The 17661-nt window shown below is 50.2% G+C and overlaps 1 protein-coding gene and 1 long non-coding RNA gene across 4 annotated transcripts; one reads left to right on the top strand and one right to left on the bottom strand.

The window, feature by feature from the left end:
• Window positions 1-3196: 3196 nt before the first annotated feature.
• LOC124515939 (uncharacterized) lies at window positions 3197-17313 on the top strand. 3 transcript variants are annotated; one of them, XR_006962933.1, is made up of 3 exons: window positions 3197-3287; window positions 4578-4695; window positions 17237-17313. It is a non-coding gene; the product is annotated as an uncharacterized LOC124515939 (long non-coding RNA). The 3 variants fall into 3 exon arrangements; XR_006962931.1 differs by lacking the exon at window positions 17237-17313 and adding an exon at window positions 8002-8810; XR_006962932.1 differs by lacking the exon at window positions 17237-17313 and adding an exon at window positions 7356-8810.
• On the bottom strand, window positions 9799-11401 carry ID3 (inhibitor of DNA binding 3). The gene is made up of 3 exons (XM_047085018.1): window positions 11050-11401; window positions 10835-10917; window positions 9799-10300 (listed from the first exon to the last, which is right to left on the bottom strand). The coding sequence occupies exons 1-2, from the start codon at window positions 11347-11349 to the stop codon at window positions 10858-10860; spliced, it is 360 nt and encodes a 119-aa protein (XP_046940974.1). The 5' UTR covers window positions 11350-11401; the 3' UTR covers window positions 9799-10300; window positions 10835-10857.
• Window positions 17314-17661: the final 348 nt, after the last annotated feature.

The following is a 17661-nucleotide window of genomic DNA, read 5'->3' as shown; positions in this document are numbered from 1 at the left end:
CCGAGGCCCCCAAACGGCAAAAGTGCCTCAAAATATTAAACAAAAATCACACATTCAGGAGGCAGCCCTGATCAAATCAGGATTCTGTCTCTTACTGCTGTCTGACTTGGGCGCGTTACTTTACCTGTCCAAATCCCAGCTTACTTGTCTGGAAAGTGGGGACAACATCTGCTTTTTTAAATTACTGGGAGGATGAACCAAGCACAGAGCCTGGTATCGAGAAGGCACTCAAAGGGGGTGCCTGGCTGGCTTAGTCGATAGAGCATGTGACTCTTGATTTCAGGGTCATGAGTTCAAGCCCCATGTTGGGTGCTGAGTTTACCTGATAAAAATAAATAAAATCTTTTTTTTTTAATGTCGATTTTGACAGAGATACAGAGTGAGAGTGGGGGAGGAGCAGAGAGAGAGGGAGACATAGGCTCTGAAGCAGGCTCCGAGCTGTCAGCACAAAGCCCGCTGCAGGGCTCGAACCCACAAACCGTGAGATCATGACCTGAGCCGAAGTCGGATGCTTAACCGACTGAGCCACCCAGGCGCCCCAAATAAAATCTTTAAAGAAAAAACAAAAGAAGGTACTAGAGAGTACCTGAGCTCACATAGGCTCCTGGCATGTCTTGGGTCATAGGACTGGCTCTCTGGTCTTAACCGAGGCTCTTTTTGTCTCTTAGACTTAGCTGCCTCATCTGTGACCTGGGGACTTTGAAAGGTTTATAAAGGATGAAGTGAGATGATGAAGAAATGCTTAGGGAAATAGAAATCAAACCCCTAACACACAACTCTGCCTTCTAGGACTTAAAAAAATTTTTTTAATGTTTATTTCACTTGGGGGGAGGGCAGCAGAGAGAGAGGGAGACACAGAATCTGAAGCAGGCTCCAGGACAGCTCAGAGCCTGACGCAGAGCTCAAACTCACTAACAGTGAGATCATGACCCGAGCTGAAGCCGGAGGCTTAACCTGCTGAACCACCCAGGTGCCCCTAGAATTTAAATCTACTTGGAACACACAACATGCTCATGGGGGGCATGTGGTATTTGGGTGAGTCGAATATTTGGCAGTGTAGCCGATAAGGGAGAATTTCTGAAAGAGGCAAGACTCGGAGGGTTTCAGAATCAGGGAATTATTCCAAAAAGATCTTCCTGTGCCAAAAAGAAACAAAAGTCCAGAGGGGTGAAGGGACTCAGCCCTCTGCCCAGTCATCTTGACCTATCACCATCTTGACCTATCACCATCTTCTCCAAAGGAAAGGTGTGAGGAGGTGGGGAGGAAAGAAGAGGGAAGGCAAGCTGTCATTTGTGGGACACTTTTCTATGAGGTAAGTTGCTCACAAGCCCATTTTGTGGATAAGGAAACTAAAAACTACTATTCTTGTTACCCGACTGGGTTGGCCAAACAATGTATAAGACCCGAGAATGAGATTAATTTATCTGCAGTATAGAAGACAGAACTTGCCCATGGGAAAAGTGAAACAATTCCTTCACCTTTAAATAATCAGCAGAGGGAACCAAAAACTTCTAAATGTCTATCCTTCCTCCTTCCCCTACGATGATGCACTTAGTCTGGGACACGGCACACAGTGGGTGTTCAAGAAATGAAAGTTCTTATCGCTGTCACTGTTATTACTAGGTTTATTACTACACATTCAGTGCTGGGGATACAAAGGTTAACAAAACTCCCTCCTGTCTTTGAGGAATTCAGCCTAGTGAGAGGGGAAGGGCAACGAGGGCAGAAAATAATCTCTTCCACTTGTTTGACTTTACAAAGCACTTTTACATACACCACCTCATTAAATTCTCAAAACAACCTGGTGAGGAAGGCATTTTCCCCATTTTAGAGATAAGGAAACTGAGCCTCAGGAGGCTTCAACGATTTGCCCAGACATTGTAAAATATGAATAAAATGGGAAATAAAATAATGTTTGGGGGGGGAACCTTTGTTGGATTAACAGATGTGTTTAAAACCAATAAAACAGGGGCGCCTGGGTGGCTCAGTCGGTTAAGCGTCCGACGTCGGCTCAGGTCACGATCTCGCGGTCGTGAGTTCGAGCCCCGCGTCGGGCTCTGTGCTGACTGCTCAGAGCCTGGAGCCTGTTTCAGATTCTGTGTCTCCCTCTCTCTCTGCCCCTCCCCCGTTCATGCTCTGTCTCTCTCTGTCTCAAAAATAAATAAACGTTAAAAAATTAAAAAATAAATAAATAAAACCAATAAAACATATTATGTAAGGCATAGAAACAATGGCCCCATTTTATTGAGGAATATATAAAAGATAGCTTTTACTAAATTTAAAAAACAGCCAAGCTCTTAACAGCTCTCATTTATGGGGCAGCCACTGTGTGCCAGGCTTTCTAGGATTTCCCTAATCCTTACAACAATCCTGCAAGGTAGAAATGGTCAGCCCCTTTTCACAGAGGAGACGCCAAGGCTCAGAGAAGTGAAGGTACTTGCTCAGGGGTTGCACAGCAAGAGAGGGATAGAGCCAGGACTGGGACCCGGGCTCTAACTCTCAGCTTAAGAGCTGGAGCCTGGACTTGCTCCCAAGTCAGTTTTGCCTACGAGTACGCTCCTGCTGAGAGGTGACCACCCTTTCTTGTCTCACTCCACAAAGCATGATGAGGGGGAGGGAGAGTGCAGGCAGTTCTCCAAGGTAAGAGGGGTGGTTTCAGCCCATTTGGGAAGCAGCATAGTGTAGCATGGCTTTCTCAAAGTGTGTGTGTCTACACGTGCAGGGGCGTGTGCACATGTGTGACTACGTGTGAAGTTGGCTGGGTCTCAGAAAGGCATGTGATGAAAACCTGCACATCTCTCTGAAATGTCAACGTTACTTAAAAAATTGAGACATTATGACTTCATAAAGCACAGATGGCTATAGAATGCATGAGAACGTAAACTTCCCGTGGTCTTTTAAGATAACGAAAGACAACTAGTATCGGGGGGCTCTTTTTATGTACCAAGCACCAGTCTGAGAGTTCTGTGTGTTAACTAGTTTAATCCTCACAACTGTTGCAGGCACTATCACCCCCGTTTTATAGGTGCAGAAAGATGCGGAAACTAAGGATGAAAGAAGTTAAGTCACCTGATCAAGCTCACGCAGCCGCCAAGTGGGGCAATGTGGGCACACAGAAGCATTTCAACACCAAGAATTAGAACATCCGCATTATCTGTTGTCAGTTCAATTGAACACTGGCAAAAGGACTTGCAGGTGAGGATGATGAAGAAACAGTTGGCTGCTGCTTGACTTTCTCCTGATAAAATCAGGAAGGCTGCCAGCCCCAAGCCCCTCACCTGTACCAGGTACTCTACCTCTGTTGTCTTATTTCATTCCTACGACCACCCTTTGAAAGAGGGGCCGTTGGGAGTTTTACAGATGAAAAACTAAGGCTCAGGGCGCCTGGCTGCCTCGGTCGGTTAAGCATCCGACTCTTGATCTCTGCTCAGGTCCTGATCCCATGGTTTGTGGGATCGAGCCCCACGCTGGGCTCCATGTTGACAGCATGGAGTCAGTTCGGGATTCTCTCTCTCCCTTTCTCTCTGACTCTCCCTCTCTCTTTCTCTCTCTCTCTCTTTTTTTTTTAATGTTTATTTATTCTTGAGAGAGAGACGGAGTGTGAGTGGGGAAAGGGCAGAGAGAGGGAGACACAGAATCCAAAGCGGGATCCAGGCTCTGAGCTGTCAGCACGGAGCCTGATGTGGGGCTTGAACTCACGAACCGTGAGATCATGACCTGAGCTCAAGTCGGACACTCAACCGACTGAGCCACCCAGATGCCCCTCTCTTGCTCTCTCTCAAAAGAAATAAATAAACTTAAAAAAAAAAAAAAAAGGGAAAACTGAGGCTCAGAGAGGTGAAGGAGCTTGTCCAATGTGGCACAGCCTGGGAATGGAGGTACTAGGGGGCTGGAGTCCTGCTTTTAGTCCCAGCTCTACTCCTCAAGACACCTGGCTGTCTTGCTGATCAGATGCTCCTGGGTGTGTGTGAAAGGGCTCTGAAGGGCATCTGTGCTGGGCAGGCAGTGCTGAGATGCCGTGATTGGATTATGCCAACAACACTGCCTCCCTGGAAAGATGAGCAAAGAATTATATGAGGAATGTGACAGCCATGCCCAGCTAGCTCTGTGGTTGGGGTCACCCAGGGCCTACCCAGTGCCAGGCACTTTACATATGTCATCTGATTGAATCATCAAAGCAGTCATGTGAGGCTCGGAGAGGATAAGTAACTTACCTGTAAGGGCGCAGCTGATACGTAGCAAAGTCAGGATCTCAACCAGCATCTGTCTGATTCCCAGACTCAGAAAGTGCGGGAGGGCTCGAGTGGCTGGCTGAGGCCAATTCTGTATGATTCATTGGTTTGTACAGAGTTCTAAAAGAGCTACAGACATCAACGACACTGGATGTGGAGGCTGTATTGGAGACCTGGGCTCTGACACTTACTCCAGGGTGACCTTTTGCGGGTCCCCTAATATCTGTGGGCCTCGCAGGAGTGAAATAGAGGCAGCCCCTCAAGTCTCCTATTACCATGTAGATGAAAATGCTGTGCACGAGTGAGTGGCCTCTTTTGAACACCTTCTTGCTGCTCTCTTTGTAGAAGGAGACAAATCTACGGTGGAAAATGCCATTAACGAGATGCGTGACCAACATCTAGGCTCCTTGGGACCCATCTGAATGCAAGCTGGGATCAATCCTTCGTGTATCTGGACCCCACAGTAAGACCTGTCAGGGGCCCTGCTGGGGAAGGGATGTGTGTGAGCCAGGGTGTGTGTGTGGTGCGGTAGCATCTGTCTCGATGGTCCTCGAGTCCTCACCTCCTCCTCGCGTGACCTACAGTGGCCTAGTAGCCTGGAATGTCTTGAAACCCTTATTTTTAAACTTTTTTTTTTTTTTTTTGGTTTAATGCTAAAAAATGGCATGGACTAGAAACAAAACCAGGTTCAAGAAGAACCTGGTTCAGTGAGCAGGTGGGGTATTTCCAAGGGGTCCGCCATGCCTTGGTACCCTTATTGCCACACAGCTCACACTTTTAGCCCCAAACCAACTGCCAGCTGGCCAGGGACCACCTCGACTTAGGGTAATGAGTTCCATATGTTTCCACAAGAACCCAGCTAAGCTTTTCCCCAGCAGTTCTTAAAAAGTGTTTCTCTCCCCTCCCCAGCTTCCAACTCATGCTTGGCCACCCTTGTTTCATTTGCTCCTAATGAGAGCAGGAGGGAGGTGGCTGGGTGGCAATGACAACGAGGCAATGCTCCAGCGAACCACCGTCCTTGACTTCACATTTCCAGATCCTCAGGGTGCACGGAGGGACAGGGGTGTGGACCAGCCCCTGACAGTCTCTCTGTAGAAAGCGTGTGAGGCCCTAAGCCTCTCAGGGTCTCAGCTGCCCCATCTCTAAAGTGGGAATGACGGTCTCTGCTCAGGGTAAGCAGATATCACAAAAAGAGCCCTTAGATAGGCAGGTAGGAGGCTTGGGTTTGAGTCCTGTCTTGACTAGCAACTTTCTGTGTGTCGCCGAGCAGGTTCCTTCTCCTCTCTGGGCCACATTTGTGACCCATAAGAGCCCTTCTATCCGTGACAAGCTTTAGATTTACGAGCCAATGACAAAAGGTGCAGGGAAGAACATCAACTTACCTGCAGACCAAGGTGGCTCCAGGGTGGGGTTCGCAGGAAGCCTATGGCCTCCCTACCTTGGCCAGTGTTACTACCCCCCTGGGCTCCCTTTGACCATGGTCTGGCCCCTTGAGGGCTCTGCCTCCTACATCTGGCACCAAGTGGAGTGGGGTGGTGGTGTTGAGGAGAAGGAGGGTCCCCAGATGGAAAGTCAGTTCTACAGCTTGGGTGGTTTAGGGGGGAGACTACCTACAGTCAGCCCCCAGCTCTGGAGGAATATGAATCTGAGTTCAAACGTTACAGCACTACCCCCCCCCCCTCCTTTATCTGACTTGTCAAAGGCAATCCTCAATTCCTTTCCTAAGTAACCTACAGCCCTGATCTGGACTGCCCACCTACCCGACCCATAGACTGACTCACTAACCTCGACCACTGATGCTACTCAGACTGACCTTCCCACCGTGTCTGTTAACCCAGGCTCTGGGTTTATCCGCCAGCAGGTTTATCCACAAACCCTGCCGCAGTCTGGCAGAATTCCAGCTCTGGCCACACTCTGACTCGTTACCCTACTTGCAGACTCACCCCTGATTTGGGTCACAAGGAGACCCCTTGACCTTGTCACTGACTGACCCTTAACAGGAGAAATAACCAGAGAACAATTCAAGGCTAAATTGTGGGTGAAACAGGACATCAGAGAGGAGAGTGGGGCGGGATGGGGAGGGAGACTGGGGCGGAGGACAGAGGCTTCCCGGAGAACCCCGGTGGGCCTGGGGCCACACTCGGAAGGTCGGACTGGCCTTGTGCGGGGCACGTCGCAGGCGCTCGAGGAATGCGAGTAGCCTGAAAGAATGAAGGAAGGAAGGAACGGGGTGCGATCCAGGGCGGCCGCCCGGCCAGGGCAAAACTGCCTAGGCAGGAAGCGGGGTGGGGGCACGCGGAGGCTGCAGCGGCCCGAGCGCAGCTGGGGGCAGCGGGAGAGCAGTCGGGTCAGCGACTCCGCTGGGTGGGGGGCCCCCCCCAGGCCGGGAGGCTGGGAACTGGGAGGCCGCGCTGCTGGCAGAGCGGCGGGGGCGCCGCGAGGCTCCGGATGGGCTGGGAGCCCCGCCCGCAGGCTGCGGAGGGAGCCGGAGCCAGAGCGGAGCCAGAGCTCAGACATCCGGGCGCCAGTGAACACCTGCGAGCGGCCCCCAGGGCCCGCGGGGGGGGGGAGCGCGGGTCGCCGGGCCGGGGGCGGGGCGAGGGGCGGGGCCGGCTCTCCTCCGGCCTGCGGGGCTCCGGGCCACGTGGGCCGAGGCTCCACCCCTGCCCGGGCTCCGAGCCGCGGCGGGTGGAAAGCGGCTGCCCAGCTGCAGGGTGGGGAGCGCGGGCAGAGGGGAGCCGAGAAGCAGTTCTGCGGGAAAGAGAGCGACAGGAGGCTTTAGAGTGTAGCCTGGGGAATGAAGAGTGGTGGCCGTGAGAGGTGATGAGGCCGGGAAAACAGATAATTGAAGGTTGTCGGGTGCATCCGCAGCTGGGGAGAGCTATCACTGGCCTCCTCCAAAGGGCATCATCTCCGGTGTCACGGGCATGAATTTGAATCCCTGCTTGGTTACTTAGGCGCTGGGTGGCCTCGGGCAAGTTACTTCGCGTGTTCTGAGCCTGTTTTGTTAGTTTCGTTTTGTTTTTTATTTACAAAGTACAAATCTCTCCCAAATGGCCCTATTTCAGAGCTGATGCGATAATGGACGTAAGACGCTGAGTCTTACTGACCCTTGTGTTTCAGAGAGCCTGACATATGCTTCATGTATGTTCCCTTTCATCTGAATTCCAAACCTGTAAGGGAAGGACCGTCACCCCCTTTCACAAAGGAGGGAGAGACCCGAGGTGGCCCTGGGTCGTTCCTTCAGCAAGCACCCACTGGGGACTGAACTAGTACCCGGCACAGGGAACGGAGAGGGAGAAGAACTGGCCTGGAGTCGACGTGAAGACGTGGGTTTTGAAGCTACGCGGACTTGGGCTTCCTAATCCTTGCTGTGCCACTTCTTTGTGGTGAGACCGGCATCCAGTTCCTCAGCCCCTCTGAATCGGTTTCTTCTGTAAAATGGGGATAATGATACCCACTTTGCTGGGTTGTGGTGAGGATTAGAAGAAAAGAAGATAAAATAGAGCCTGGCATCTGGCAGGCACTGAATAGGTGATTATGACAGAAGACACTATCCTCTCTCTCAGACTTTTCCGACCTGAGGCCAAATTGCTTTCACTCTCTAATGACTAATGAATTGGCAGCCTGGTTTCAGCTTTTGTCCCGGCCACCTGAACAGCTCAGTCTCAGCAGACCTGACAGGCAATTTCCTTGGAATTAGCTTAATAATACCTTGTAGGTGTGTGATGCATTTCAAAGAACTTTCCCACCATTATCTTCTGTCCAGGGAGGGAGAGTTCGAGAGCTGCCAGCTGCTGGGCAAAGGAGGAGAGCGGCTTGGAGAGGTGAAGCGGCTTGCTCAAGGTCACCTGGCAGATGAGCCATTCGGCTCCTTCCAGCCTTCTCCAGTCCCACCGCTTCTGAGTGAGCAGGAAGCAGCATGCCGTGGCAGAAAGGGTAGACGCTCAGCGCCTGGCTTTACTGCAGCTCATGGTCTAATGTAGAGCCGGGGGCCTCCGAATAGTATGCTCAGGATCAGCAATTAGTTAGATGTGGAACCTGAAGGTCAAAGAGAGGCAGTCTAGCTTGCAGTTGTATAGCTAGCATGTGACAGAGTCAGGATCTGCACCCGTGTGGCTGTCTCCAGAGCCAGCAAAGCACACCCAACAATCCAAACCAAGGTGGACCCAACCCGGGTCTACCTGGTTTGAGCAAGAGTTCCACGCATGGGGACTGAGGACTTCCCAGGGGACTGGAGGTCTGCTAGTACTCTCCAAAGGTGTGTGCATGTATTTTCTGAAGAGTGTTCATACCTGCCATCGGATCGTCAGAAGAAACCAGGAAACAGGAACGGCTGGTCAGCCGGTTAGCAAAGACAGAAGTCCCCCCCCTTGCCCCCCCTGCACATGCCCCTGTTCACCCCTGAAAGCTCACCAAGGTTAAGGCATGAAGAGTGATGACGTGACCTGTTTGTTATGAAATATTGAAGTAACTCATGCCAGGGGCCAACACAGATGAGATCATATCATAAACAGGAATCTAGTGAGGCCAGGAGCCTGGTGGAGCCCACCTGGGGAGCTGCCAGGTGGGGGGCAAAAGGGGATGGTGTGGGTTTGGGGGGGGTCTTGTCTTCTGCCCTACTCTCAGACCTGGACCTATGGGATGGCCAGTCTCAGGCTCTGTCCCTGTCCCCTACAGCTATAGTCACTGTAGTTAGGTTAAAATCCCATCGCTTTCTCTCAAGGGGCTCTGAGAACCTGACTGAGACCCATTATCTACTGAGCCTTGGTTTCTCCATTTCTGAAAAAGGGATAAAGATGCTTTACAGAGTAGACTCCCGATGGAGGTGTTATAGGAAGAAAATACCGGAAGGAATGGAGGCTGTAGGGCAGCTTCTTCAAATTCCCAGTCTAGTCTCAGAGCCCTCAACTACCAACTAGTTGGAACTAGTATTTCCAACGAGCACCCGAATCATTCTGATCAGAGTGGCTAGGGATTTGAGGGACGAGAAAAACCCCTCTCCTACTTTTTCCAAATTTGAAAGCCCAAGGGGAAGCCAAACCAGAGAGCATGAGGAGGGAAATGAAACCAGGCCCCCATGTGCTTATTCATCTCTGAAATGGGTCTATCAACCACCACCCGTCTGGGCACCAGGTGAGACTACTCTTCCACATCCCCTGCTAGAAAGACCTCATGAATCATTAATGACATTGAAGACGACGACCATCTGGTAATGCAGCAAAGAGCTCAAGGGACCTAAGAACTGGGGCTCAGGAAACCTAATTTCTATCCTGAGCTCCCAACCTGCTGGGTGAGCTTGTGCTAGTCACTTCCCCTCACATCTTCCCTTATCTGTAAAATGAGGGGACAAGGGCCAGGATCTTCTCTGCACCCAAACCTCAATGGATGTGGAGCTCCCATCATGAGCCTTTTCCACTCCCCCCCCCTCCAGTCTTAGCTGGCATTTTCCCATCCCCCTTAAATAAGCAAGTTTGCGTTTTCCCCAAGGTCCAAGAAGGACACGTATTTCCCCTAAATTCAGTCTTCGCAGAGTGTTAGCAACTTAAGGAACCAAACTATATACTCAAGTGTTTAAAAACCGTTTATTATGCAAAATGTTAACTTTTATAAAAAGTTTAATAATATACATTGCATGGTTACAGAAAGTCACCTTCCTGCAAAAAAGGTACAAAAGCTATATACTCTATTATAGAGTTCATAATCAGGGCAACAGAACCTTTCTCCAAGGAGACCAGAAGACCAGCTCTACTGCTGCCTTGGCAGACTTTGGAGAGCAGCCACTCCCCCCACCACCCCCCACCTCCACACTCTGAAAGACAGTCTTTAAAACCTGGGGGTGGGGTGGGGGCTGGGTGACGTTGCCCAGCTGGTGCCCAGAGCTAGCTCTGGCCCTTTAGGCCACCCAAGTTCACAGTCCTTCGCTCCCGGGCGCCAGGTCCAGCCTCGAGGCAGGGGTTCGGGGAAGTCAAGTGGGCAGGGCGAGGTTGGGGCCCATCCATGCCTTCGGGCTTCCGGCCGTAGAGGTTCCTGGGGTCCCAGGCGGAACGGGCGCCAGCACCTGCGTTCTGGGCGGGGGAGGAAAGAAGACCAGGGAGCCATCAGTTTCCGCCGAGCGCGCCGAGGCGGGGGCCGTCCGCAGACTGCCCGGCGCCAGGGAGGAAACTTGGTCTCTACCTCCAGCTGATAACTCCGCGCCCCACGCTGCCCCCACCCAGTTGGCGCCAAAGGACCACAGGCGGAGCTCGCAACCACCCCGCCCTCTTGGAATTGACACTAGTTGGACAAGGGCTGAAAGACACAGCTTCCTTTACCAAACTCCAAACAGAACGGCTAATTTATTTACCTGCGCCTACTTTCTCGTGTCTTTGGCCACGGGGGGAGGGCAGGGGCAAAGTGCGTTGAAGGTTGAAACGCACACTGGGTGGGAATTGGTTCCGTCATTCATTTGATGTGACCACGGGTAAGTCACTAGCCCCTCTCTGGCCTCGTTTTCCCTACGCTGAGGAGGCCCCAATCCCTTGGCAGGCCTACCAATTCCATGATTTGTCGTTTAAGCACCGCCCCACCTCCAGCCCCTGGAGAAGGCGGCGGATACTCACCTGGAGGCGCCAGGACTGCCAGGTCAGTGGCAGAAGCTCCTCTTGTCGTTGGAAATCACAAGTTCCGGAGCGAGCTCGGCTGTCTGGGAGAAAGAAAAGAGGGGAAAGTTATGCATGGTATTTGGGAACGCTCGGGGGCGGGGGGGGGGGGTCTCAGCAGCATCCGGGCTCTGGAGCTCAGCCCCGCCCCGGCTCCCGCGCACGCCCCCACACACCTGGATGGGAAGATGCGGGCCGTCTGGGGGTCCCGGGGCGGGCTCGGCCAGAACCACCTGCAGGTCCAGAATGTAGTCGATGACGCGCTGCAGGATTTCCACCTGGCTAAGCTGAGTGCCTCGCGGTACTCCGGGTACTAGTTCTCGCAGGCGCGAGTAGCAGTGATTCATGTCGTCCAACAGGCTCAGCGGCTCCTCGGCTGCCGGACCCTTGCCGCGGCCCCGCGCGATGGCCAGGCTGCGTTCAGACAGGCAGCACACCGCCTCGTAGCAGCCGCGCACCGGGCTCAGCGCCTTCATAGTGAGGAATGAGACCGGAGGTGCCGAAAGGACCCAGAGAGCCAACGGACCCCTAAGGCAGCTGGCAACGCGCGCACGCTCTCAGCGGCCCGTACTTATAGAGCCCGCCTCGAAGGCACGCCCCCTTATGCAAAACGTGACTCTCGGCCCCGCCTCCGCCAGCCCTGGGCGTTCACAACCCGGTTAAATTGCAAACAGGCTTCCTCAGGCTGGTCTGACGCCGAATACCGCGGAGCCGCGGATTCAAAGAATGAGGAAGCGCTGATACTGGGGAGAGGCAGGCCTCTTTGCCAGCAAGGATTTTAAAAATCACTTAAAACTATTAACTTTAAGAATTTGCCTTTTCCTGGCAGCGCCCCAGATCTTTGAGTTCCCTGCCCCCTGCCAGTCCACCCACAGCCCAACACTGGTTCGAACCCACAGCTCCTCTGAGGTCATAAATCCCTGAACAGCAAAGAAGCTTTTTTTTTTTTTTTTTTTTTTTTTTTTTAAAGCAAAGGATTTTTCAAGGGAAACTTGTAAGGAATTAGTGCCGCCTTGTTCCCCAATTTGCTGTTCGTCTGACCTCCAGACTCACTGGCGTCAGGAATTATCTTGTGACCAGAGGGGAAAAAAATTAATTGCGGTGAAGCTGAGGTTACAATGAAGAAAACAGATTTGGGCTAGGCGCTGAGATTGCAGAAGGAGGAGGGGAAGGGGGTTTGAGCAAAGAACACAATTTATTTGAGCAACAGGGGAAAAGAAAAAAAAAAAAGGAGAAAGCAGGCTGAATCCGTGATTTTTGCATGGAGAAAGAAGGGAGGTCCCACCCTCTGGCCCTATGCACTCCATAAGGAGCCAAATATATGCCCAATTGTGTTTTGGAAGTGAGTTTGATTAGACTTTTGGACTGGATTTTAAATATGGGCCTACAGACAGGATAGTTTCTTCATTAGTCTTTTTAGGAGTCCCACATTGGGTCAGCGAATCTCTTAATTCTTGCTTTGCCCTTTCCACACACCTCTATGCAGAAAACAATAGTTTGGTAATTTCATCACTCTATTGTCTGTCCCTTTTTGCAATGGAAGGGTAGGCCACCTGGACTTGATTATTCTTAGCCTTGCTGAAATAGCTCCAGCTCTATCTGAGAGCCCAGGAAAGAGCTAAGCTCTGTATTGCAACAGGACATTGCACTCAAGTATTCTCTGCTTGTTTTCTTGTAACTTCCCAGAACTTTAGGGAATTTGCAGCCTCAAAGTGCTGGTTTTCATCTTGGAACTGACCAGGTGGGATCCCCCAATGGTTGTTTCCTAAATCAATCAGTTGGTAAATATTTATGGAGTCACCTCACATAAAACAGTGACTCCTGCTCTCAAGAATCTCACAATTTGGGGAGACAAGATTAACACAGGAAACAATTAAGAGTTCTATAGTATGTGGCACTGATTAACAGGACAATGGGAGCCCAGAGCTAAGAGAGTCTCAAAATAGTCATAGTATAAAGGACACTGGAATCAACATCCCAGCCTTGCCAATAATTTGCCACACACTCCTGAACAAGCTTAGGTACCCTGGCCTTGGTTGCCTTGGGGATAATATGGGGAGGTGGTGTCAATGATTATTTTAAATCCTTCCAAATACCAGGAATCTAAGGCTTTATGAAATTTGGACAAGCAGGTGTGGGATGGTAAAAGGCCCAGAGAGGGGCTATAAAACATGTCCAATGTCACGCCATAGCTAATGGCAGAGCTAACCCTGAAGTACCATTGCTTGCCATCATACCACAGGGCTCTGTTCCAAGAAAGGGGTCTTCTAAAGATTTCTTCTAGAATATTAATGGTTTTAAGTTTCTCATACTCTAGCACAAGAAGGAGGAAGAAAACAACTTGGGAGTACACAAGTCAGTCTATAACTACAGACATCAAAAGAAGAGAATTCCAGCTGTTTGGTCATGGGAAGGGAAAATGGTGGCTATGCCGACTCCTGAACGACCAAATAGAAAACCTTTTCCTTTTCTATCATGCAGACTTCTGTGGTTTGTGCAAAATGGTCAAACCCGGGGTGTGTATGTGGGGGGGGGGGGGGTTCTGGAAAAATTATGGCCTTTGGGGCCAGGTAGATTTAGGTTCAAATCTCTTCTCTTTTACTAATGATGTTGTCCTAAGTCAACTCTGTGTCTCAATCCCCCAATTTATAAAATGAAGCTAATTAGACCTACCTCATTTATTCAACAAATACTTATTGCATGCCTCTGCTCTGCAAGGCACCTGACATGCTCCCTCCACCAGATCTGTTACTCTCCTTGGTGCCTGGGGACACGGCATGGGGCCAGGTGTGTGGTAGGTGCTCGGTCCACAGGTCCACACAGGTTCTCTTCACTCCTTTCCCCTCCTCTGTTACTACCACTGATGCCTCAGGCTTGTGTAGCTGTTTGCAAAGCACCTTCACGTTTATTATTTCCCCAGATGCTTTCAGGCTGAAATACCCATGGGCTGTGTGACACAAGGCAGGAGAAGGATGCAGTGGGATTAGCAAGCAGAATTGTGGCTTGGCCATGCCAACACCTTGCAATGTGGCCTTGGACGAATTTCCTTCCTTTCTGAGCCGAATTTTCTGCAAAATGACGGGGGGGGGGGGAGGGGGCGGCCAGGGGGGCGGGGTGGAGAGCAAACGACCTCTGAGGGTCTTCTCCAATCTAAGATTCTAATTCTGAAAGAAGCAGGGTACCGTTGGGAATCCTGAATAAAGTTTGAACCCTAGAGACTTCTTTTTCCAACAGCGAACTGGAGGGCTAGCTCAGGCCTTCTGCAACTAGTTTAGTGGTGGCGGGGCCTCAGCCTCTTATTCCAAATGCCTCTGAACTTTCTGTTCCCAGTTCTGCTCCTTTTACCAGCTTTTTCCCCCCTCTTGCATTTTTTATTTTTATGAAAGGATGTCATTAAGGCTTTTGTCTGCGCTGTTTTTGTTTCAGAACTTTTCTCACAATCCTATTTTTTGTTGAGGAATCCGCTCCTTTGCCCAGCTGTGGGTCCCGGTCCCACAGCTGTGTTGATCTAAGACTCAGCCCCAGACAGCCTGGCGCCAGGGTGGGACGTCATGCGTTCACACAGGGATGCGTGTCCCAGGCAACCTTTCCTCGGGCAGTCACCGGTCGGCGACTGCCGCCCCCACCAATGAGCGCCCGACACCCGAGAAAGGGGCGGGGTCTGCGCCGCCCGGACAGGCGAGCGGCTTGTCAATTGCAGATGCTGGGAACTTGATAACGTTCCTTGAATTGGGGCCCTTTAAAGTCTTTTTTTCCCTCCCTCCTTTAGTCCTTTCTTTTCTTCCTTTTGTTTATCCTTTCTTTCCACATTCTTCCTTGATGTATATAAGTATATAGTTTTTCTTTGTCGTCTCCTTCTTCCTTTTTAAACTATCTCCTCCCAGTGTCAGGAATCATTTTGTAAGCATTTCCAGGAACTGAATCTTCCTTTGCCAAAATTGAAAGAAAGAAAAAAAAAAAAAAAGAAGGAGAAAAGAAGAAAAAAATTCAGTGTTGTGTTCTCTGTTTTTTGAAGAGTTGGCAGAACTATTAAGTTATACTGTTTTGTCTCTAAAATTTTTAAAAATGGTGGGGGGTCTCTGAGCTGTTGCTTTCAAAGCCAAAGTAATGATGATGAGAACCGCAGATGTCTTTTTGCCTAAACTGAGTTTCTATCTATTTATCTACCTATCTATTTTTTCCAGTTGTGTTCTAAAGTGGGAATCAAGGGAACCTCAGAAGCTTGCCCAGGGTTACTGGGGAGGTCAGCCGTGAACCTGGGGCCAGGACCCTGGCCTCCCCCTCACTGGACTCCCTGTCCACTCTCTCCCTTCTCATTAGCATTAGGGTGGCCTGCTGTGGTCTCAGAACATCCCCAGATGCTGCATTTCCTAATAGCTACTTGTTTGCTCCTAAAGTGCCTGTAACTGTGTGCTCAGGACTTTCCAGCCATACACATAGAGCATGTTCCAAAAAAACAAAAACAAAAACAAAAAACATGCTCCTTCTCCCATTAGCAAGGCTAGACCTCAAAGTGCTGCTTGAAACTCCTATGATACAAGGAAAGCACAGGGAATTCAGAATCAAGACCAGGCTCAAATTCCTGTATGGACTGCCTCCCCTCACTCTGCCTCAGTTGTCACCTCCGCACAATGGGAAGGAAAATAATATCCACCTACCTCACAGCTGGGAGGATGAAAGGGGAAGAGGGATGGAAAGTGCTGTGGGAACCAATTAGTTATTTTTCTGTGCTAGATAGCCCCTGGTGTGTGGAATGGGTGGTGCCAGGTGAGTTTAATGGCTCCTGCTGAGACTGTTCTCAGGAATGTGGGTAATACTGAGAAGGGGAATGTGGGAAGCCTGGGGATCTAAGGCATGAGTCCTTATAGGGGTGAGGATTCCAGGGGCCTCCAAGATAGGCTACTCAATAGTTCAGAAGTAATTGGTGCTATCATCATCATCATCCTTCACTGAATCTTAACTGTGTGCCTACTCATACCTTATCTCATAGACACATTTTATGGCCAAGGAAACTGAGGCTCAGAGAGGTTAACATACTTGCCCAAGGTCACATAGCCAGTAAGTGGCAGATCCAAGATTTGCACCCATGTCTGCCTGTGTCAAAGCTTCTGTCCTTCTGTGCCTATGCTTTTCCTTCTGTCCCTTCAAGGGACCTTTTCAGAACATAGCTGGACCTGACAGTATTTTATTCTACAGGATAGAGAAAAGCAAGAGGGGGTGGTGCATTTGATAGGAAGACAGACACTAAGGTACTGGGGACATTAAGGGAAAGCCTTTGTTTTCTTTTTAAAAAAAAATACTTTTTTTTTTCATGTTTATTTTTTGAGAGGGAGAGCAAGCATGGGAGAGGGGCAGAGAGAGGGGTATCCAAAGCAGGCTCGGCGCCGACAGCAACCAACCCAATGCAGGGCTCAAACTCATGAACCATTAGATTATGACCTGAGCTGAAGTCAGATGCTTGACTGACTGAGCCACCCAGGCGCCCCAAGAGAAAACCTGTGTTTTCTAACAGAAAGACTCAGCATTGGAAATTTCTTGGAAATTTGGAGCTTTCTTCCCCCCCCCCTAAAAAACCCTTTCCTGTCCATACTTTAAGGGATGTTTATACTTTTTTAAAAATCTTTTTTCATGTTTATTAATTTTGAGCTGGGGGAGGGGCAGAGAGGGAGAGAATCCCAAGCAGGCTCCATACTGCCAGCGCAGAGCCTAATGTGGGGCTCAGTTTCACAAATCATAAGATCATGACCTGAACCGAAATCAAGAACCAGACACTTGGCTGACTGAGTCACCCAGGCACCCCAACAGACATCTATTCTTAAAGTGCAGAATGACTACTCCTGTGTTTTTTTTTTAATGTTTATTTTTATTTTTGAGAGAGAGAGAGAGAGAGAGAGAGAGAGTGGGGGAAGGGCAGAGAGAGAGGAAGACGTAGAATCCGAAGCAGGCTCCAGGCTCCAGGCTCTGGGCTGTCAGCACAGGCACACAGGCACCCCACTACTCCTGTTTTTAAGAATCAGCTTTGGGGGCGCCTGGGTGGCTTAGTCGGTTAAGCATCCGACTTCCGCTCAGGTCATGATCTCGAGGTTCGTGGATTCGAGCCCCGTGTCAGACTCTGTGCTGACAGCCCGGAGCCTGGAGCCTGCTTCAGATTCTGTGTCTCCCTCTCTCTCTGCTCCTCCCCCAATAGCACTCTGTCTCTGCCTCTGTCTCTCTCTCTCTCAAAAATAAAAATAAACATTAAAAAAAATTAAAGAGTCAGATTTGGAATTGAATTTCCTCCCTTTCTCCTTCTTCCAACCCAAATCCAGCCTGGCTTGGTACAGCCATGCCACCCAGAAGTTAACTAACCCCTTGTTTCAACAGGTAGGCAGTGACCATGAGATGTCCAGGATCTGGCTTGGCATCTGGGGTGGAGGGGTGGACACCCACAGCGAAGCAGGTACGGAGTTTATTTTCTGAGCACCTATCCTTTGTCGGGTGCTTTATAAACTCTATCTTACACAATCTCTTCTAGAGGCTTTGGGGGATAGGTACTATTATGACAAAGATACTGAAGTTCAAAGAGATTTGTCACACAGCTGGTAGGAAATAGAACTCCACCAATCGAGATTTGAATCCGGTCCTGTGGTTCAAAAATTGATACACACAAGGATGGAGACACACATTCAAACTTCACACAGTGTGCAGACACAAAGAACTGGCTCCCTCGCCCTAGCATTTCTAGACTAATGAGTGTGGCCAGCAATCACCTATCAAGCAGGGACAGTTTGGAACTTTTAGAATTTGGA

Source organism: Lynx rufus, unplaced genomic scaffold (assembly GCF_022079265.1).
Source record: "Lynx rufus isolate CCGP_SWC_20201006 ecotype Redwood Valley unplaced genomic scaffold, mLynRuf1.p SCAF_2, whole genome shotgun sequence".
Classification (NCBI taxonomy): domain Eukaryota; kingdom Metazoa; phylum Chordata; class Mammalia; order Carnivora; family Felidae; genus Lynx; species Lynx rufus.
Note: the sequence above shows the minus strand (reverse complement) of the source record. Positions and strands in the feature narration are given on the sequence as shown.

What these genes read in the sequence shown, in the direction of transcription:
- ID3 (XM_047085018.1), bottom strand. Translation starts at nt 11,349, where the DNA reads ATGAAGGCGCTGAGCCCGGTGCGCGGCTGCTACGAGGCGGTGTGCTGC. An exon ending in GCCCGCATCTTCCCATCCAG is followed by an intron (nt 10,918 to 11,049) that starts GTGTGTGGGGGC and finishes TCTTTCTCCCAG; the next exon opens with ACAGCCGAGCTCGCTCCGGA.